The sequence below is a fragment of the Notamacropus eugenii genome, chromosome 1, assembly GCF_028372415.1.
Source record: "Notamacropus eugenii isolate mMacEug1 chromosome 1, mMacEug1.pri_v2, whole genome shotgun sequence".
Lineage (NCBI taxonomy): Eukaryota > Metazoa > Chordata > Mammalia > Diprotodontia > Macropodidae > Notamacropus > Notamacropus eugenii.
The window spans coordinates 441,009,207-441,031,360 of NC_092872.1; the positions used below are offsets into that span (position 1 = coordinate 441,009,207).

The following is a 22,154-nucleotide window of genomic DNA, read 5'->3' on the forward strand; positions in this document are numbered from 1 at the left end:
TGTACAGAATTGTTTTGGTTGAAGCTGCGGGAGCACAAGTGATAGGGTACCAGCTGTTGAGCTATGCTAACGTGCCGATATGAGCCATTAAAGTATTTCTCCAATCACTCAGTCTCTAGCTAAACTGCGACAGAGCCAAAGCAAGTCATACTAATCCAAATGGTTAACAAAAAAAAAAAAGTCTTTCTTAAATATCTAATTCTCTGGCTTCATTCACAAGTACACAGGAACACTTCTAAATGGCATCCCTCTTTACCCTCTGATCCATTCTGCATCCTGTTGTCAATTAAAAAAGTAAAACATCACTTTTATCAAATTGGTCTCATGAATTTAAAAAAAGAAATAGAAAAACTGAATTCTACAGGACCTAAATCCAAATTCCCTAGTGTGGAATTCAAGGTCTTCCATAGCCTGCTGTACATATTCAGTGTTACTCCCACCTTCTTCTCAACCTGAATCAAACACACTCCAGGAGCCAAAATGATTTCTCACCATTACAAAAATATTATACACATCCCTCCTGCATAAAATTTCTCTTCTACATATCAGAATTTTTTTGTCTTTTGGAGCCTAGGTCAAATCCTATCTTCATCCATGGAGCCTTCAGAACCTTTTAGCCCACTGTGAGAGAAATCCCTCTGAGTTTTTATAGGATTTCCCATCTGAATGATCCTATAATCTACCTTTAATTTGGCAAGTTACCTTGTGTTGTTATTATTGACAAATATTTTGAGTATTTACTACATGTAAAGCATTAAGCTTTGAGAAATACAAAAGAAATTAAAGCTTTGGTCTGCCTATAAAGAATCTATGTAGAGTACACATTCTCCACCAAAATTTAATTTGACTAAAACCTAAATGTCCCCTGTAACTAGTATTATTTTTCAGCATCTACTTGTCTTCTGTCCTTTCAAAGACAGCCTATATTTGAATCACTGTGGTAGCTGGAAAGATAAACCACTCATTCAAGAAAAAACCATATAAGGTAGCATTTTATGTATCACATGAGTACTGCAGACAATGTCATAGCTTTTCAGAGGAAGAGAAAGATCACTGGATCAAGGTCTGTGGACCACAGGTGAAAGAGGTGGGATATGAGTTAGAACAAGTAGAATTTAAGAAGAGAAGCTGAAGAAAAACAAGTTTAACTAAAACCTAGAAAAAAGAAAATGCAAGACAGACCAGAAAGAAGGCATCAACTGGTCAGCCTGGAATAGTGGGTTCATGTAATACTAATAAAATTACTTGATACCTTTGTAGCATTTTGTAGTTTACAAAGTGCTTTTGCATACTTGCTCTCATTTAATAGTCAGAATTTATATAGCACTTTATTTCATTCTGGGTCCTTATAGGTAAGTATCTTGAGAAGACATGGAATATGAGTGAAGACAGCAGCCTTTTTTTATCCCACGTCCCACCTCACTGAGCTTGAGTCCACAGTTAAGAGAAGAGGCAGAAAAAAAGACAGAATGGTAAAAAGAAAAATTTATAAAATCTACTCCAAAACTGAGTCCTTTCATTATTACACTAAAAATTCCTCCATTATTCTTACTCCAATGTCACATAATGACATAAAAAGAAGTTACCCTAGATATTCAAAGGCAATCACAAACTACGGCAGATCTCACAACAAACTGGATAGGGGCTTGAAAATGGACTATATGCCTACTACCTGAGAAACAGTCTAGCTAAGCTAAAAGGATGATGATCAAGTTGGCCAAAGAATGGAGAATAATTCAACTGAGACAACACTGGACAAGAAGTCCCAAGGGCATGGGTTTAAATTCGAGCTCTGCTACTCACTACTTGGGTGACCTTGAGCAATTCACTTACTTTCCTTCACCCTCAGTTCTTCATCAAGAAAAGAAGGAAACTGAACTAGATGGCTTCTGAGATCCCTTCCAGCTCTAAACTCTAAACTATTACCATAATTCTATAAATTTTTTTGGCAATAACAACTCTCAAAAAGCCGTTTATGCTAAGTCTGAAATGGGTTGCAATCTATATCTGTGGAGGACCATACTGATGAAACTGATGACCCTTTAAATAAAAGAATGATGACTGATAGATATTGCAAACCTCACCACTGAGCCAATGGGTAACAACTGGGTAAGAAGAGGAATGGGAAAAGTATTTCATGTACCTCCACTCTGCTAAAAATGTATCCAAAAAGAAAAGCTGAAAGTGAACTGAAATGTGTCACTTCCTACCCTATTCATAAGCTGTATTTATATCCCAAGTCAAACAAGATCCTAAAAAGTCTGGCAAAAAACAGATCATAAGTATTCAAAGACCACAAAATATCAGAGCTAGAAAGTACTTTGAGGGTCATTAACTCTAAGCCTCTCATTTTATTAAAGAGGAAGAAACTGAACAAAGAGAGAAAATGATTTACCCAAGATCACAGAGGTAGTGAACATCAGAGCCAGGCCTGGAGCCTCAGTTTCCCAGCTCTTGGTCCAGGGGCCTTTCCACTACTCTAAAAAAGCCAGGTCACTTCAACATCAAACTTACTCTATATGCATGGTTTATCACGGAAGTTCTGTTGAACCAGCTGTCTAAGGGGCAATTAGAGAAATGTATAATGAATAGCTCACAGGTACGGCCAGTGGCACAGCCACTACAAAGAGAAAAGTAGCTATATGATAGTTTCCAAACACCAGGACCCAATCTGCCATGAGGCAACAATTTCTGGCTGCCTTCCTAAATGAAAATGGTACAGGATGGGCCCTGTAGTGATCCACATCAGGTCAGAACAGGGAAAGGGAAAGCCAGTTTGTTCCACCTCCTCTCTGTCTCCCACTCAGAAAGTCTAACTTAAAATATTTATGCATTTTAGACAGTAAACAATGCAAATATTACCACTTACCATTAAGAAACATCTTTTCCAATTTCTCAAGTAACTGAATGCTTTGATTCAGCTGCTCCCGGAAGCCTTCAGCTACATAGTAATCAACATCACTGGCCTGCAGCAACTCCTCAAAAGCTTTAATAAGATTGGTCATATGTTGACGATAAATGACACAGATGCTGTGGCTGTCTTTAATCTGCTGCCGTTGGGAGGAGAGCTCCCTAGCTTGGGACTGAACTAATGAATCGTATCTGGTAAAAAGGAGGAAAAACATCTGATATCATTTTCAAATTGAATTTTTTGACCTTAGCACTAATTGAAAATATGACTGAGCATATTTTTCAAAAGCCTGAAGCTACACAAGTATATATACTATTTTTTAATGGCATCTATACAGGGTCACTTTTTCATATTTCAAAATGGCTAACAAATGCTGGGACAAGGGACTTCATGCAATATTTTTCAACCTTACAAAGTACCCTATTAAGGCAGATTATAGTATCCCATGTACTTTTCAAAAGAGTGATCCTGAGGAACCTAATCCACAAATACTGGTAAAAATGACAGAATTAGAAGGCAGGAAAAAAAAAAGCAGGGTCATAGCCCTGACTTGTAAGCAGGTATGTAAAAGCATATAAAATTTGTAAGCAGGTATATGAAAATATGTAAAAATTTCCCCTCCTGCCATGCCTCCCCCCTCCCCCATTCAGCACCAGCATTACAGGGAACAGAGGAAGATGCACATGCTAAAACCCACTGGGCAAAAGTACAACAGATCATTATTTCCATTTTATAGATGAGGCACAGAGTTCACAAGTTACCTCTCTTACGCATAAGTCCTATTTCTAATTTGATGTTATGCCATTTATGTCCATACCTTCTCCTCCCTACTCGAATGTAAATTCCTTGAAAGTCAGGCTACACGGCTACATTGCCAATACAAAGTTATGCAGATGATGATACAAGATTCCACTTAAAATTCCACTTAAAATAAAACTGAATATAAAAACCTTAAAATATGTACTCAGTATAAGCAAAAAGTTCAAATGTTTACTTGTGCCACATGTCATCTTTCCATTTAAGTGACACTGAAATGCATAAGAGGGTAATATTTGAAACAATTCAACAAGTACACCAACCCCATCATAACGATGTAATGCTATTTCCTGAAAGCTGTAATTCAAGCATTTGAGAAATCATGGAAAATTCAATTCTGCCTCTATCAAGTTAACAACAGGTTATCACCAATTAGTGACAAGCAAAGAAGAGTATGATTTATAAATAATCCTATTTCCAATGTATCACAGAGAACAAAATTGTATACACCTATATGCACAAAATATCTGTGAACAAAAAATTCTCCACTTTTAACAAGAGCCTGTTTTTCTGAAATGACCTTGAAGCACAGATACAGAAAATGCTTATACTCCTCCCCTGATTGTCACATGAGCTTACACAGAAATGCTAAGGCCAATAACCATGCCTGGGAGTGAGCATCATAGGTGTGTAAAGGACATAATTCACTCAGTGATGGGTCCACAGCTTTTACTCTATAGTCACCACAATGGGACTTGAAGAAAGTTCTAGGAAGATCTCTCCCACAAGCTTTTTTAGAGGTTCTACTGATCATTAATAAAAGAAAATTCCCATTTGTAATATTTCAGATTCTGCCCATTCAGTCAACTGACTATCTCAAAAACACCCACCCTCTACTTCTTGCTGCCTTACTCACTACATTTCCATCTCTTAGAATCCTTATCTTTTTTTTTTTTTCAGAGTTTGGCTTAAGCTCAACTTCTTACAGAAACTTTTTCTAAAACATGTAGTTGTCGGCACTCTTTCCCCCCTCATATTAGACTGTGTTCATTTATCTGTGTACATTTTGTATTCTAAATAGAATGTAAACAATAACACCTTGAAGATATGGAATGTTCTTCATTTCTTTATTTGCAAATTCAGTGATTAACACAGTGCCTTGAAGATACTAGGGGGTTAATAAATATTTACTGAATTGCTTTACAGATTCAACAACTTCCACTGGTCTGGAAACATGAGAACAAATAGAAGTATGTTAAGTCAACACTTGACCTTCTCAAGGAATGAGTGAGTGCCAACTCATGGTGTGAGAAGGCAATTGCAGGTTTCTACTGGCAAATAAACTTGAGGTGTGGAAAATGCTATTCAAAAATCTGCTCTATAAATGCTATATTTCAACACCTCCTTTCCAAAACCTCTCCTGGATGAGAACTGTCTTCAAGCATTTGCAGGGCTACCACAAAAAAAGAGGGATTCAACTTTTTCTGTTTTGTCCCAGAGGGCAGAACTTGGAGCAATGGCAGTCAAAGTTACAAAGAACCAAATTTAAGCTTGAAATGAAGAAATATTTCCTAATGCTTAGAGAGGTCTAAAAGTAAAATAGCCTTCCTCTGGAAACAGTGTATTCCCCCTCCTCAACAAGTATCTTCAAAAAGTGGCTAGCTGACCACTTTGGGGTCATATTGTAGAGATTTTTATTTATCCCTGAATTGAAGGTGATGGCTTCTCAAGTTGCTAGCAACTGTAGTTCTGAGATATGTCATAATCAAATCTAAAAATCCTAGAACCTCACCCCACAACATAATGAAAGGCAGTTTGTTTACGTATCACTGTCCCCATAGAAATAACATTCTTTTGTCTACCACTGTGTTTCCTCAGACCCCAGTAATAATGTTAGTTGGGAGAAAACCGTGCAGTTAGCAGCAATGTAATGTAATGAAAAGCAGGATCTAATGAGCCATGCCAGAACTTACCTTGTAGGGGATGATTCTCTGAGTTTGTTTTGAAGATTATGAACTTCTTCAAGAAGGTTCATATTCACATTCTGCTCTCTCTTTAATTCAGATTCTTGCTGTTCCAGCTGTTGCTTTAGGTCTTCCACGATCCCATCAGCCAACTCTGAAGTCAACGGATGGAGGATTTTGGTATGTTTTACATAATGAACTTGATGCAAACTAGAGAAGGTCTTCATTTCTTTCTCATTGGTGCTACCCTTTGATTTATTCTGTTCTTCCTGGGCCCCTTCAGTCCCACACAAGACTGTGATAATAGCCTTACTGCACTGGGACTGTTGAGAAGCTTGCAACTCAAAAAGGAATTTCTGGTATCCTTCAAGTTCAGTTTTCAGATCTCTAATTTGTTGTTTTAAATGTTCAGTGTCATCCACATCAAATTCATCAGAAAGATCTGTCCCATTCACATTTACTTGAAGAGAAAGATTCTTAGAACTTGTATAAGATGCAGTTGAAGCTGCATCTACAAAATCTTCGCAATGACTCTCTTTGTTTGAGGGCAAGATGTCAAAGTTGTTAAGCTGGTGAGGTTCAGGTTCTAAAAATTGAATGCTTCAACATTAGTATCTGTTTTTTCCTAGAACCACTAGAATAAGATCTTCATATATCATCTATTTTAACACACACACCCCCTTTCCTTCAGGAAAAGACTTTATCCAGTCTCCCAGAGACATAGTCAGAGACCACTTACTTTTCAAAATTTCCAGAAGGGACCCTACCATGGTCTTCAGTAAATAGTTCTAGAATGTGATCACTGTCAATAAGCACTTTCTCAGAGCTAATCTAAATCTCTGATCTGTTTGCTTGTGGTCAGGTCTTAGCAGAGATGGAGAAAAAATGAAGTTGGGTTAAATTAATGACCTGCCTTTAAGAATTTCAAAAACAGAGTTCATGTGATCAATACTATATCCACAAAGTAACAAAAACAACTCTTACATCTGTATAGCATTTGGCAATTTACAAAGCATTTTCACATACATTATCTCTGAGGCAACAAAGGCCTGTGGAAAGAGCACTCTACTTAGAATCAGAAAGCCGAGGTTCAACTCCTGACACCATTTACTTGCTAAAAGACCAAAAAGAAGATATCACCTTACTTAAGTCCAGTTTCCTGAAAATAACTGTAAATAATACTACTTAAACGATCTGCCTCACATGGTAATTATGAGGAAAGTCCTCTGCAAAGTGAAAAACACTACAGAAATGAGAACTATTACTGTTATTGCTGTTCACAGTAATATTAATCATCCTCACAATGACTCTAGGCCCCCATGGGGATGGAGAGACATAGGTGCCATTTCTATTAATTGAGACAGGTGAAGTTAACCTACATAAGTTTAAATCACCAGGGAAGTAAGAAATATATGGCCTACATTAATAGGATGAACTAATAATCACCTAATTTTATCTAAGTGCTCACCTTTACCTAAGAATAATCTGTGTGATAAAATGGCATTAACTATATTACATATGTAGATACATATATATATACATATTTGTGTATGTATACACATATGTACATATGTAATATATGTGCATCAGTCTAAATATATGTATGCAAACACATATTTACGTAACACTTCTTTTTTAATCTATTACCATTATCATTAATGATATGTCATGACAGTGTGGACAGAGAGCCAGATTTGAAATCAGGAAAACATAGGTTCAAGTTTCATCTCTAATACATACCAATTATGTGACTCTGGCCAATGCACTGAAGACTATAATTTGCAGAGAAGGTGCCCACCTGCACTGGTAGTCCTACTTCACTGAAATTACAAGTCTAATTCCTACCCTGCTATTAATAATAAAATACTAATAAATCTAAGTAGAGAATTATTCTAAATTATCTCAAGTTAACCGAAACGTTAGAAACCTAGGTTTTTTGACTACAAGGCCATAACCAAAATCAAGTCTCCCATTTAATGATAGGGTGCTCTAAATACAAGCAATGAGGAAAAATAAACTACCTATTAAGAGATGGTCTTGCAAACTCCAACTTGTTACACTACAGAAATATTAAAATGTCTCTCTGAACATGAGCAAAGTGATAAATCCGTGTCCCTTAGTAACATGTCTAGATCTAAGAAAAAAAGCCAATAGTGATTTCAATGCATTTCTTTTCACAAAGGTAACTGTTTAGAAAAATCCCTTTGCCCTAATTAAAGCCACCAGGAAATTTAAAAATTAACAATCTTATTACCTATGTATATATTTGTTTTCATGAATTTTGTTTTATTTTATCATCAAACCCTCTCAAAAGGTTAAAAATGAAAACAATGCTAGTCTTCAATAATGGAGATCATGCCCATTCAGGCTGTCATTAGTGAATGAGCAACTGCACTGAATCTAGTAGGGGATGAATATTTATCTCCGTACACGTAAGCACACTGAGTATAATATTATTTCATTTTTGATTCTGTATATCCTGTACCTAGCACAATATATAGCATGAAGCAGTTAGGACAAAGGGAGGCCCAGAGGAAAGGAAGAAGGGAAGGAGGACTACATCTCTTACACCCACACACATATAGCACCAGTCCCCTTTCATCCACTTAGTTCAGAACTAAACTGAATACAACAGAAAATTTTAGAACAGGAAGAAAAGATTTTAAGGAGTATCTAGGCCTACTGCCTAATTTCACGACAGAGGAAATGGAGACCCGGAAAAATAAAGTGACATGGCCTTGGTTCCAGAGTGGTAGATACTTTGACATAGTGCTCTGCTGAAGTATGAATATATGTGCACTTTGGTTTACATGGTTGATATACCTGAAGTAAGAAGAGGTAAAAAGATATGAAAGTCATTTTACTAACAAATTAGGACAAAAGAAACAAAAAAGTCCAGCTATTCTTCCCCTGATTACATTACAAACAACCCAAAATCAGATTCTTTCATTTTAGTAAGTAGCTATCACGTGAGCCAGTGAAAAGAAATTGGAAAAACAAATTCTTAGGGATGGAAAGGACCTTAGAGATCATCTAAGTCTAACCCCTTCATTTTACAAAAGAAAAAACTCAAACTTAGGAAGATGAAATGATTTGCCCAAGGACACAGGGCTAGGAAACTACCAGAGCCTAGGCTTGAACCAAGGTCTCCAAATTTTCAAGACAACATTCATTCATTCATTCAAACAGCACTACTGAGCATCTACTAAGTTCCAGAACTGTTTTAAGCACTGATGATAGATAAAAGGACAAAACAATACCTAGCCTCAAGAGGCAAACATTCTAGCAGGGGAAACAAGAGGTACATATCTAAGCACAAAATATAGACAAAGTAATTTCAGGGGTGAGGGCACTAGAAATCAAGATGGTATTCCTGTAGATGTCAACACCTAAACTATGCACTCTGAAACTAGTACTCTAATGGGCCCCAGCCTAAGGCCTCCTAGCTATAAAGTGATTATCAGTATAAACTGTTGATGCTTCCCACCCAGCCTGATGTCTTTCTTTTTCTTGACCTCATTAAGAGGGCCATGCCCTGGCTATTTCTTAGACAGGCTTATTCAATGAATGGGCATTGCCTCAGTCTAAGTGAGTACCTGCAAAGACCTTGGCCCAAAGGGCCCAAGGCCTCCCACTGCATCCCGGGTCATCTCCAGCCATCCTGAGAAATATCAGGTCACTAGATTCAGATGTCTCTGGAGAAGTGGGGCTGGTGACCTGCACAGCCCTCCCTCACTCAAAACAGTCAAGTACAAGTCATGTCATCATTTCTCTGATGGCATGGTCTCTCCTGTCTGCCTCCTCCTCCCCTTCCTAATCCTCTCTAAAGGAAGGTAAATTTGGATGGCCAAAAGATGCCCAGTTGACTTGGGTTTTATTGGCTCCCCTCTCTTCCCCTCCCCTGTCCTGTCCTGTCACCTTAAACCTAATGAACTCTGAACCTGGGACTCCAATGGGCCCCTGCCTATCCTAGCTCCTAGACCATGATGGCATGGTCTTCTTCAGCAATGAAGGATGAACACAACACCTAAACTGAGCTCTGAAGGAAGCCTGGAATTCTACAAGGCAGAGGTGAGGAATCCAATACCAACAAGGGTATATATATGAAGGAGCTGGGTTGTGAAGGACTTTCAAAGTCAAACAGATAAGTTTGTATTAGAAACTAGAGGTGAGATGGGCCTACGGAAGTTTTTGAACGAAGGAATAACATGGTAAGATCAGCGCTTTAGGAATAACAAGAAGAAGCACTTATATACCATTTGAAGGTCTGCAAAGTGCTTTATAAATATTAGCTCATTTTTATCCTTACAACAACCCCTAGGAAAAAGGTGCTATTATTATACCCATTTTACAGATGAGAAAACTGAGGCAGACAGAGGTGAAGTGATTTTCCCAGAGTCACACAGCTACTAAGTTATCTGAGCTCACATTTGAACTCAGGTCTTCCAAACTCTAGATTCAGAGCTCCTAGCTCGTGGCTGAGTAGAGGATGAACTGGAGAGGAAAAATCCTTGATGCAGATAAAGAGTACTAGAAGGCTATTATAATAGTCCAGGATGGAAGCAGTTCTGAGGGCCCAGACTAGAATGGTGGTTCTGTAGAAAGTAGACCAGAGACTTGAAACTGAATGGTTGAGGGAGAAGGAAAAGTTGAAGATAACTCCAAAATTTTGAACCTATGTGACTAGAACAGTGGTACCATAAAAAGGAATAAAAAAGTGAAGAAGGAAGAGTTAGAGGAGAAAGAGCGAGGATTAGCTTTGTTGAGTCTGAGATGGCTATAGGATATGCCAATGGAATGTCCAAAAAGCAGCTGGTAAACTGGGATTGGAGTTGGATATTCAGATCTGAGATTCATATGCATAGAACTAATAACTGAATGCCTATGGGCTCATGATATCATGAGAGAGTATAAGAAGAGGGTATAGAGCAGAGCCTCAGGGCACAGCCACAAACAGGGTATGGAACAGGTATGATGATCCAGCAAGGAAGACTGAATAGCAGTGGGCTAACAGGCACAAGACAAAACAGGAGGGCAATGTTATGAAAACACAGGAAGGAGTGTTCAGGAGAGAGCAGTCAAGAGTGTCAAATACTGCAGAGAGGCCAAGGACAAGGATTTAAAAAAAGGCCACTGGATTTGGCAGGTAGATCATTGGTACCCACTGCTACTGCTACCTGCACAGCCCTTTAACAGGGCAGGCTTTTGTAACCGGGCTCTAACAACAAGTTATGGTTTCTGTGAGCCATTCAACCGAAGAGAAGCAGCTCTGTCACACTTCACCTGTTTGTGAATATAAAGCTGCACTCTACATAAGGTTGCACAGACCAGCGTCCTACTGACTCTGACCACTGACTCATGTGGCAAAGTTGTAAATTCCAACACAATATAATTCAGTCAACTGATCATTTAGATGGAACTAAATGCCCTCTGTAATGCTATTTCCATGGAACCAAGTAATGGCATTAGGAAAGGTAATTCTTGTATTAATTTTGGTGAGACTGTGTCTATACTTATAGTATCATAGCTGGAAAACACAGTAAAATCATCTGGTCTAGTCAGCTCCTTTCACAGATGAGAAAACTGAGGTCCAGGGAGGAAGAATGACTTCACCAACACAAACAGATGTCACAGGGCCAGGACTTGAACCCAAGGCCAATGCTCTTTCCATCATAGTTTCTCTTGTGGCAGCAAGTAGCTGAGAGGCACAAGAAGTAGTAGGTATTCATGCAGCCCTTTGTTAAATAATGATGACAGGAAAAGAACTATAAACTTAAGCATGATTCATGAACAATTATGCATCCCTGAGGCAACTCTTACCTGACATTTTGTCTTTGGTCACACAGAAATAAAAGTTGAATACATTTGTGCATGCATGTAGGCGTGTGTGCATGTGTGTATGTGTGTCTGTGTGTGTGCTCATGTGTGTGCTCATGCACACGGATACTGATACAGTAAATATTTATTCAGTATTCTATAAGCAAGAAGGCAGAAGTCATTAAGCCTTCTTGCAAATACCAATAAAGCATGTGAAATCACATGCTGTCCTGTTATCAATGACATTTACATTCTTAGCAATGCTTCAGTTAAGTTTAAACTATGTCAAATGCCTTTCCACAATTCAGATAAAGTATCAGTTTCATTTTCTGACTTCTTCTTCCAAGACCAGAACTCTGCAGAAGCTTCTCTTGAATTTCCTGAGTCAAACAGAGGCCCCAACCAAGTTTTTGGCACAAAGAAGATAGCACCTAACCCATTTACATAAGGATCTGTGTTTACACATCGTTGTGACCCTCTGGCAAATGGGCTTCTCTGCAGACTAACATGAAATTTCTGAGGAGAATCAATTCTTACTAACTGAAGTATGCTCTAGTTAAAGTAGATTGCAAAGGACAATTAACCTTTAAAAAAATAATCACAAAATATTATAACTAAATGGGAACTTAGGTTTGATAAAGTATACCACCCTCCTCTTTCTTTAAGTCACAAGGCTATGTGAATACCAGACAGAAGTAACTCAAAGGACTTGGGATATCTGATGTTATCTAATCCAGCTCTTCCCCTGATAAAGATAAGGAAATTAAAGCCCAGAGAAGGTGAATGACTTATAGAACTTAGAGGGACAAAGGTGAATAGTGATGATCATCTAGCAACAGAATAGCAAAGCTGAAATACCCATTAAAATTACACAGTCCAAGCCCCTTGAGTTTTACAAATATGGAAACTGAGGCTTGGATAAGGGGCTAGAACTAAGATTTCATAACTGCCAGTTTAGGGTTCTTTCTTTACCATACTGTACTCTTCATCTCTTTGACAACCTGCTTTATAATTATTAAGTAATGTTCAAGCTACAGCACTCCCATTCTCGTTTTCTATTCACAAACTACCTGGACTCCTGCTCTGATCCTCATCCTCCTCTTTTTCCTCCTTCCCATCGGCATCACCTTCAGGATCCTTTAATTCCACCTTGCTCTCCTGGCAAACTGCTTTCGATGAGGGCTCAGCTAGAGAGATCCACAAAATGAAAAAATAAAAGCACAAAACTGAAACCAAGCCAAGCAACAGAAAAGAACACAAAGACACAATAGGGAAAATGAAAACGCTGGGGATGCAAGATGCAATTTATAAGACAAAATTAATCTACAGAACTGCCATAACAAAAAATAAAAAGCATAAATATACTTCAGCTTGTCTCAAATGGTTTAAGTCCCTGCTTTTGAAAAAGAAGCATGTGGAAATGAACTCTACAGGGTCAAGGCCACTGTTCCTAAGAGAAAAGAAATCTTCTAATAGGCTTCTAGCCATTAGAACTAGCACTTTCTTGGGATCCCACAGTCTCTCAAAATCAAAAAGGGGGCACCTTCACAGCCCAATGGTAAAAACCTCCAATGGGCACCTGAAATCCTTATTGGCACCATGGGTTCTAATAGGTTACTATGTTCTCCTCAGGGAGAATCTAGTCCACTCTATTCCTGGGAATTGAGCAGAGTACCAGGGCAGTTCAACCCTTGAGACCATACATCATTCCACACCGAACTTCAGGTTCTTGGAACTCAAAAAGGGTCAGCTAGAAGTAGACTAGACCCAAGTCAGATGAGGTTTACCCACCCAAAGGCATCTAATCCTAGTGACCTTTGTTTCAATGCTAGTGTGACCTAAACCAACCCCACCCTTTACAGAACTCCAAAGGAAATTAAAATACTAGATTTTGTTTTCTCTTAGTGCTTTTCTGTACCACGTGAGAAGCAGGAATCAAGATTAATCACTGTGATTCATAGAATTTATAAGCAAACTTATTATAATTCTAAACAACAAGGCTGACATTTCAAGCAGTTCTATCAGTTATTTGCCTAGCTCTCTAAAACACATTTTTCTTTTTCATTTTACCATTCAGCAAGAATTTGTCTTGCACTGGTCTTTCTTCATTCAGAGCTTCAGTCAAAGATAACTTTTGTTGAAGATGTTTGTTTTGAATTTTACATTCCTTGAGATCTCCATGCAGCTCAGCTAGCTGGTTCTGTAGATAAACAACTGTCTCCTGGGCAGCAGAGTTTAAGTTTACACTTCCTAATGATCTAGATGATTTTAATGGAATGGGTAAACGGGATTTCTTAGTGCTCTGAAAAAAACATTGTAAAATTTTACGCATACTAGTTAAAATCATTTCCTTTTGTCAGTCAACATTTATGAAACAACCATTGTATACTCAGTACTACTGTAATTAGGCATTATGAGGCATTATTAAGGAAAAAGAAAAATCCCTGCTTTTGTGGAATTTATTTTTTAGTAAGGAAAAGAAGCTATATAAAACACACGCCTCATTTATTAGAAAGTTACTTCTCCTAGGATCCAACAGTAAAAGAGAAGGCCTCTGAGAAGTCAAGGAGATATCATGAAATTAATACATCAAAACTCTAACATTGTGTTCACAGGCCCTTGCTTAAGTTCTACTACTCCTATTATTAATGTTATTAAATATTAAGGCTGGAGAAATGTTTGCTTAATATTACGAATATCAGTATTATTGCTACTAGCAGCTTGTCATATTAACATTAGCAACATTAATAAAACTAATATTAGTAACAGCATTTACAAAGCTTTAAGAGTTACCAAGTGCTTTACATACATTATTTCATTTGACCCCCGCCCCAATCACTCTGAGGTACTATATAGCATTATCACCCTCGTTGTGCAGATGAGGAAACTGAAGCTCAGGGGATAAAGTAAAAGGCAAGATTCAGACTCAGATCCCTACTAAACAGCAGTCCAGCACCCTTTCTATGACACAGTGCTGCCTACACACGGTTCTAAAAGCTAAATGGAGGAGATTAGAAGAAGCAAATTAGAAGGCAGGGGGCTACAAGAAGTATAATGAAAGCAGAAGACCTGAGAGTTGACACCAAAGACTAAGACAGAAAAGAGATTAACAAAAAAAACAGACGTAAGAATTCAGAAATCATAGCAGTCAGGAGCTAATAAGCAGAAGGGCCAAAAAGCTCAAGCCTACACATAAATAGCTTCTGGAAGCACGATCACATTACAGCTTAGTACTTATAACCAAGACACCGAAGCAGAAGGTCATCAAAACTCTCCTAATCTTCCCTCTTGCACGCTAACACTGCTTAAGCTAATGCCTATATGCCATTTCATGGGTGGTCCAGGTAGCCATGGAATGCCAACATTTCCCACTGGATGGTGTAGAACCCACATTCCATAGGTGGCTCTATTTTTGCCACTGTGAAAGTATTTTTTTAATAGAAATAGAAAACAATCACCTCTGGCCCAAATACAATTTTGCAATATCTATGTAAGCCTCCAAATTTTCCACCTGGTAAATTTGATTGAAATAAAATCAAGAGCATTCTGAGATCCAGTTTTGTTCACATTTTTTCCCACTTAAATGACCAACAATATACATTATTCCAAACTATGTATCTTGGGAGGGGGGAACACAGATCCTCTTACTGCTCCATTTACTAGCAAAAAGTTGTACCTCAAAAATAGGGTTAAGAACTACCTTTCCTAACACACAGGTGTGAAAACATGGATATATGCTGGTTATATAAATGAGAATGAACATTTGAAACAGCAGCCAAAATTACACAGATGTTCATCTCAGTTGTCATTAATATCACAGCAATGTCTTTTTATTGTCTACTCAGATATCTTTAGAAAACCCTTTTCCAGAAATTATAGTTTTGGTGCATAATTTAAAACAATCAAAAGCAATTTTGCTAATGATATAGCTAACTCTCTTTGGTATGGATAAAAGCAGTAATTTGGTGGTCAGAAAATAAACTTAATTCTCTATTTCTGTGTTATGAAGCACTGTTACAGTTCATTTTTCAGATCCAAAACAGCCATCATAGATAGAATAGGAAAAGTCATCACCAAAGCACCAAACTTGGAAATAAGTACTCTTGCACTAGAAGACTTATATATGTGTTTTTTTCTTAAAATATAATGGAAAATTTGAAAATCAGAAGGTTGTGACACTAAACCAATAGGAGACATTCAAGAACTTTCTACAGTGCTATGTTCTTAGCTATTAAAAAATTAGTAAAAATAGGGACTTGGATAAAAGTCTCTTGTTGATACAACACAGATAATCAGAACTTGAAGGGTCCTTAGAACATGAAACATTGGGGCTGAGAGGGGCCTTTATAAAAAAAAAAAAAAAAGAGTTCATGTTTCTCTAGTACTAAGTTTTATAAATGATGTCCTCACAACAACTCTACAGGTAATGTATTATTTCCACTTCACAGATGAAAAAAAAAGAGACCCAGTGAGATTAAGTGAATCTCAGCTGAAAAGTAAAACCTCAGAATATAACATTTTGAACTTTAGAGAGGGCCAGTGCAAAGCAACCTTAGGAAACTTAGAACCCAACCCATATGGAAACACTGACCTTTTGGTTCAGAAGAGTGTATAATTTTATTAACAAATCCTTATACAGAAAAATGATTATTTATATAGCAATACCAAAAACAGATTAGTAATATAAACCAAAAACAAATGAACAACTTGAAATTGGGGGCCACTGATGTAGTCTAACCCCATCATTTTAAAGATGAGGAAAGTGGAAGTTCAGAGAGGGAAAGGGACCCATGCCCAAAGTCACATGGGAATTTTTTAATGGCTTAGCCAGGTCTAGAACCACTCCAAAAGGAACAGGACCCCAGGACTCTGAATCCTCGTCCATTTATCTTAGTACTGCACTAATTAAAAATCAACATTGAGAATGTCATACAATGAAACCACTTCCGAGGCACAATGTTTAAATATGATTTCATTTCAATTGAAACGGTCCTAAGGGAATTTTGCATAGCAGGGGATCCAATTCCCAAATCGTGCTACCAAATAATGCTAAAATTCATTTGTGGGATGGGGGATAGGGGAACAGCTTATGTATTTTCATACCCACCACCCATCACCTCCCAAGTGGACACACACATGCAGACAAATGAGTATTTTTTAAGAAAAGAAAAAAAGACGTACTTTGTGTATTATGCTTGGAAGAGAAAGAACATTCTGCTGCTCTGGCATTTTATACACATTTTCGTGCTGATGTTCTGAATTTAATACTGAATATTTTGGTTTTTCTTCTGCAGCATCTTTCTTTCCTTCATGTTTGAATTTCATGGTGTAGCCCTCTGAGTTCATTGTTTGTGTAACTGAATCTTTCACTTCCACCATAGACAATTCAATTGCCTTATTAAGGTGTGCTGCTGCAGAAGGATAAAATCTTTCCTTTCCATCAAATACCGATTTCAGGTCTACATGCTGCCTTAAAAATTTATTGACCTGTTTAAAACGTCGGAGTTCAGTTCTTAGCTGAATAATTATTTGCTTAAGAGCCTTTTCATTCTTATCCTCTAGATCACAGCCAGAAAGTTCCTGTTCAGTCATGCCCAGATGCTCCAGGAGTAGTTCACTTACAGCTGTCATAAGCTCTGGTCTGTATTACCACAGAGAGAAAAATGTTGAGGTTAGTTTTTTAGAACACAAGTTGGACTGTGTACTCATTTCAGCAAAACTCAACATACCCTACAGTGACAACAGTATCATAAAAAGCTAGAGTTGGGAGGGACCTGAGATTCAAGTTCAGATCACAGAATGTGAGAATTGCAGAGGACCTCAGAGGTCACCTAGTCTAACCCATCCATGAACAGGACTTCCCCTCTACAACACTCCTAAAAAGTAGGCATGTAGATGATGCTTTCTAACTCCAGTGATGGGGTGCTCACTAACACCTACACAAAGTCTATTTCAATTCTGACAGCTTTCATTGCTAGGAAGGTTTTCCTTTCAATGAAATCTGCCTCTGTAACTTCCACCCAACTCTCCTAGTTCTGCCACATGACCAAACAAAATAAATTTAATTCCTCTTCCATATAAGCCTTAGAACTGGAAGATCTAGCATCTACTCATATTATAGTAAAGGAAACTGAGGCCCAGACGGGTAAAATGATCTTCCTAAAGCCACACAATTAATTTAGATCTGAGGGAACTCAAACCCAGGTCTTCTGATGCCCAGTCCAACCAGTACTCTCGCCATTAGACTATGCTTCATTTATCCAACATTCATAAAACCCTTCGTGTATAGTACTGTCCCAGGCACTGTGGATTCAGATTTTAAAACAACAATCTATGCTCTCAAGGATGGTACATTTTTCTGGGTGAAAGGAATAGAAGGTATAACAAAATAAGTGTGACACAAGGAGAGGTGTGGGGCAGACAATGAAAGCCAAACAAGCTGCTCTGGGGAAAGTCTGAGAAAGATAGAGAAGGTGGTCCTTGGGTTAAAAAATTCTGGAAAAGGGATATGAGGCAAGAGAGTCATAACAAACTTAGGCAGCATGCCAACTCCAAGGGACAAATAGGGAAAAAACTAAGCCTGATGGACTGTGGTCTACATAAAATGTGTAATAGTTCCATAATAGAAATACCATCTCTATGGCCTGAGTAGTAAAACTCAACCCTAACCCTTCTTCCACCCATCCCCATATCTCTGTCCTCACAAGCCTCTACATTACCTTCAGGTCCTCATCACATTTTATCTGAACCTCTGCATTAGCCCCTTACTTGGTTTTCCTCATTAAGTCTCTGCCCCTTCAAACAGCTCTACCCTCTCCAAAAAGCTGCCAAATTGATATTCCTACAACACAGATCTGACCATGTCATACCCCACCCTCAATTCAAAAATATTCAATGCCTCCAATTTGCTTCTATGATAAAATAAAAAATCCTCAGCCTGATACTTAAAATCACCTATAATCTGGCTTCCATTTACCATTGTAGTATCATTTCAAAGTATTAACCTCTTCATCTACTCTCTGTTCTAATCAAACAGATCATCTCCAACCTCTGTGTGTTTCTGCACAAGTGGTCATTTATGTTAAGGAATGCATTCCCTCTTTCACTACACCACATTCAGTGCCTTTGGTAGAAAATACATGTCCAAGAATCCAATAGTGGGGAGCTCTCTGTATTACGTGTGGAACTGGCTTACCCCATTCTTCTGCCAGGTACCTTTAGCTTTAGATCTAAAATTATGTGACATATTTCTAACTGGAAATATAGTGAAGTGGCAAAAAACTGAATGAACCAACAGGGTGCTGTGGATGCTAAAAAAATAAGAAGAATCATCTTAGGCTACATTAAGTGTAGTAGCTATATCATAGGAAATGACCATTCCACTATATTCTTCTGTAGTCATACCCAGTCTGGAATACTGTGATCACATTTGTCAGCAAGAATGCTGACAAACTGGTATGCATTCACAGAAAGGCAATCAGGATAGAGAAGGCCTGGCTATAAGGGGAGAGGAAGGGAGGAGAGAAACATGTTCAGTGTTCAAATATCTGTAAAGCTGGCATTTCAAAGAACTGCATTAATTCTGCTGTGTTCCAGAGAACAGACCAATGAAGAGATGTCCCAGAGAGGAAAATTTATGTAAGAAACTCACTAGCAAATAGACTCATCCAAGAATGGAACGTGCTATTTCATAAGGTAGTGATGTTACCACAGGTATTTAAGTGGAAGCTGGATAATCATGTGACTGGAGAAGAAATTCTTGCTTTAAGTGCAAATCAGAGCAGCAAACAAATCTTCAGATTCTAAGATTCTAGGTTTTTTCTACCAAGGATTTGTTCTTGTTTTTGTTTTGTTTTTAATAGTTAGGATCCAAATTCATCCCCAACTCATTTACCTTTTATTTTTCATTTCAGTTAATTACATTTTCATTGGTTTTCACCAGGGTGAAATGTTTGAAATGTTCACAAAAGGTCCACAATACAGAGTTTCATAACTGGGATAGGTCCTTATATCCAGGATCCCAGGGGACTAACAGATTCTGGAGATGTTCATTCCACAACATGAAATAATCTTATAACAGTTTTAGCTACAAAGCTTCAGAGACATGTAATAGACTAGCTTCAGCTACCACAAAACTCACAAAGGAAAATTGATGAAAGAATATCTCTTATGCAAAATGTACATTTTCAGATATAATTTGATTACTTTTCACTATTTTCTGTTGTTGTCCTGTCATTACTGTACTAAAAAAAAAGTTCTCACTTGTCAGAATTTTTTTTCATAATATTTATACTCTTGAGGTAACAATGAAAAAGACTTATACTATGAACAAAGTTAGTGACATTTTTTTCCAGCCATAACAGTTGTTTTCTCAAATAAATGAAAAAGAAAGCAGGTATGTTTTCATACACACTACAAATTAAAAAATAATTAACAAATATACTCATGTCAATGACTTCTAACAAAACGATACAGGCAATGTTTGAGAACTAATCTTTTACCAAGAAAATATAGTTAAGTGTGTGGGATTTGATTTTAGAAAAATAGAATGCTAGAGATTAGAAGGGATTGTAGAGGTCACCTAAATCAGGGAAATAGGTACTAGACTAGACTTGTGGTTTTATTGGTATAAAAAATCCTCAGACAAAAACTCCTTCTACCAGTGCAGGTTAGCACCTCCTAGTGTTAAGATTTCCCTCAAATGCTGAGAAGCAACTTGCCCACGGTCATACAGCCACAGCACTTTTCAAATGCCAAATTTTAGCTCAGGTCTTTGTGGCTCTGAGGTCAGTCCTCTCTCTACTATGTCATGCTGTCTGTCTCATCCAATCCAATCAGCTCATTTTACAACTGAGGAAGGTTTGGGGCTCCCTCCAAGAGATGAAAACTGAAACGAGTTCATGTTTATGCTAATCTAGAAAGCAGGACCACATTTTTGCTTAATGCACAAAAATCCAAGACTTTATTAACCACAGAGGAAAGAAGATCTTCACACTCGAATAGCAAGAAAAACTCTGGGGATCTGTTCCCAGCTTGCCTTATCCCAGGAGACACGGGCAATTTTCCTTATATTCTCAGTCAATTTTCTATGTACTTCATTTTCTATATTTATAAAAGAGATAGAATACTGCCTGGCTACTGTTATTGTCATGCTGAAATGGAAGGATTTTTTTTAATAGACATGTATGGAAGGGATAACTTCTAAAATATTACTAAAGTTGTGAAGTTCCACATGTACTTCATTCCCTCCTCATTTATACTTCTCAGCAACCTTCATCTTTCAAGGCTCAACTCAGGTGCCCTGTCCTATCAGAAGCCTTCCCTGACTCCCTCACTGGATAGTCTTCTTTCTCTTTCCTCAAATTTCCCTGTACCTACTTACTTGTACAAATGTTATATTCCCTCCTCGCACGAGGACAAGGACTCTTACAGTTTTTGTCTTTGTAACCCCAGCACCTAACATGGTGTCTGAAACTTAAAATATGTTTCTGTTTCTTACTGAAATGAATTTAGAAAAAAAAACACCTTATGGCATTTTCCCATCAAGAAAAAAGCTCCACAATGTTTTCTCCTGTCACATGATCACCTAGTCTCTATTTAAATATCTATGATGACATCATTACCTTATGAGGCCACATGTTCCATTCCTGAACAGGTCTAACTGCTAGGAAGAGACTTACAGTTAAAGATTTTAAACACCAGAATCATAGCTGTTTTATATTAAAAAGATGTTCTAAAAGCAAAAAGATTTAAGTACTACTGATTCTTCTCTCCAAAAGCTAGACAATACTTGGAGAAATTTTTTTTTTCTCTGTAATGGATTTACATGTGTTTTTTGTCTTTGCCTTACTACTGATAGCATGCAGTCTAATTACTTAATTGCATGATTGGCAAGATTCCTTCAGAACCATTTCAGTCTCTCTCTCAGGTAAATTAGACAGTGCCATTATCTAAATTCACTTCAACAAAATTACTTTTTTCTCCCTTCAACTAGAAACATTGTCAAAAGGAAAGCACAAACCTCATACATACCTGGGCTCCAGCAATAATGTTTTATTTTCATTTAAAGGCGAAGGGAACAAATTCATCTCCTCGCCTCCATGGTGACAGTTGTCTTCGGGGCTATAAGAGTCACCAACTACATCAAAATCCAGTTGAGAAGCATCCTGATTCCTTGAATATCCATTTTTACAGAAAGGTTTAGGATAGTCCAATGTAACCTTAGGGGAAAAACGATTCAATTAACCAAAGTACGCATTCTTCCATAGCTGACTGACAGATATCAGCACCCTGCAAGCACATGTGCCAAGGATGGCTTTTTATTATAATGAAGGTTGATTGCTGTGTCATTTAGCTGTTGCTCCTGTTTTGAGAATCTCTAGACTGACCATCTGTGAGAGCTCTCAAGAGCATAATTAGTGTTCCCTCCAATAGCAGCATCATCCCCTCCATCAACTGCTTTTATCAACGACATATACACGTTCAAGTCTGCTTCTATCGCTAAACTAAACTCCACGATCCTGGAAGGAAAGAAGTCACAACTCTGGCACAGCACTTGTCAGAGAATTCCAATCCTTGGTCTACTAGATGATGCCCAAACTGGTGTGCTAAGACCTGGTGTATGTCCTAATAATAACAAGAGCAACAATAATAACAGCTGGCATTTATCCAGAGTTTTAAGGCTTGCAAAGCACTTGACATACATT

At 37.8% G+C, this 22,154-nt stretch overlaps 1 protein-coding gene across 7 annotated transcripts in view; it reads right to left on the reverse strand.

Annotated features, from left to right (window-relative positions):
* Positions 1-22,154, reverse strand: part of CDK5RAP2 (CDK5 regulatory subunit associated protein 2) — a 157,366-nt gene that overhangs the window by 35,560 nt on the left and 99,652 nt on the right. For all 7 annotated transcript variants that reach the window (XM_072631764.1, XM_072631762.1, XM_072631760.1 and 4 more), the window contains 6 exons: positions 21,481-21,668; positions 16,630-17,089; positions 13,519-13,750; positions 12,519-12,635; positions 5,641-6,217; positions 2,870-3,102 (listed from right to left, as the gene is read on the reverse strand). In XM_072631764.1, the coding sequence (XP_072487865.1) occupies positions 2,870-3,102; positions 5,641-6,217; positions 12,519-12,635; positions 13,519-13,750; positions 16,630-17,089; positions 21,481-21,668 (1,807 nt within the window). The remainder of the gene's footprint in view (positions 1-2,869; positions 3,103-5,640; positions 6,218-12,518; positions 12,636-13,518; positions 13,751-16,629; positions 17,090-21,480; positions 21,669-22,154) is intronic.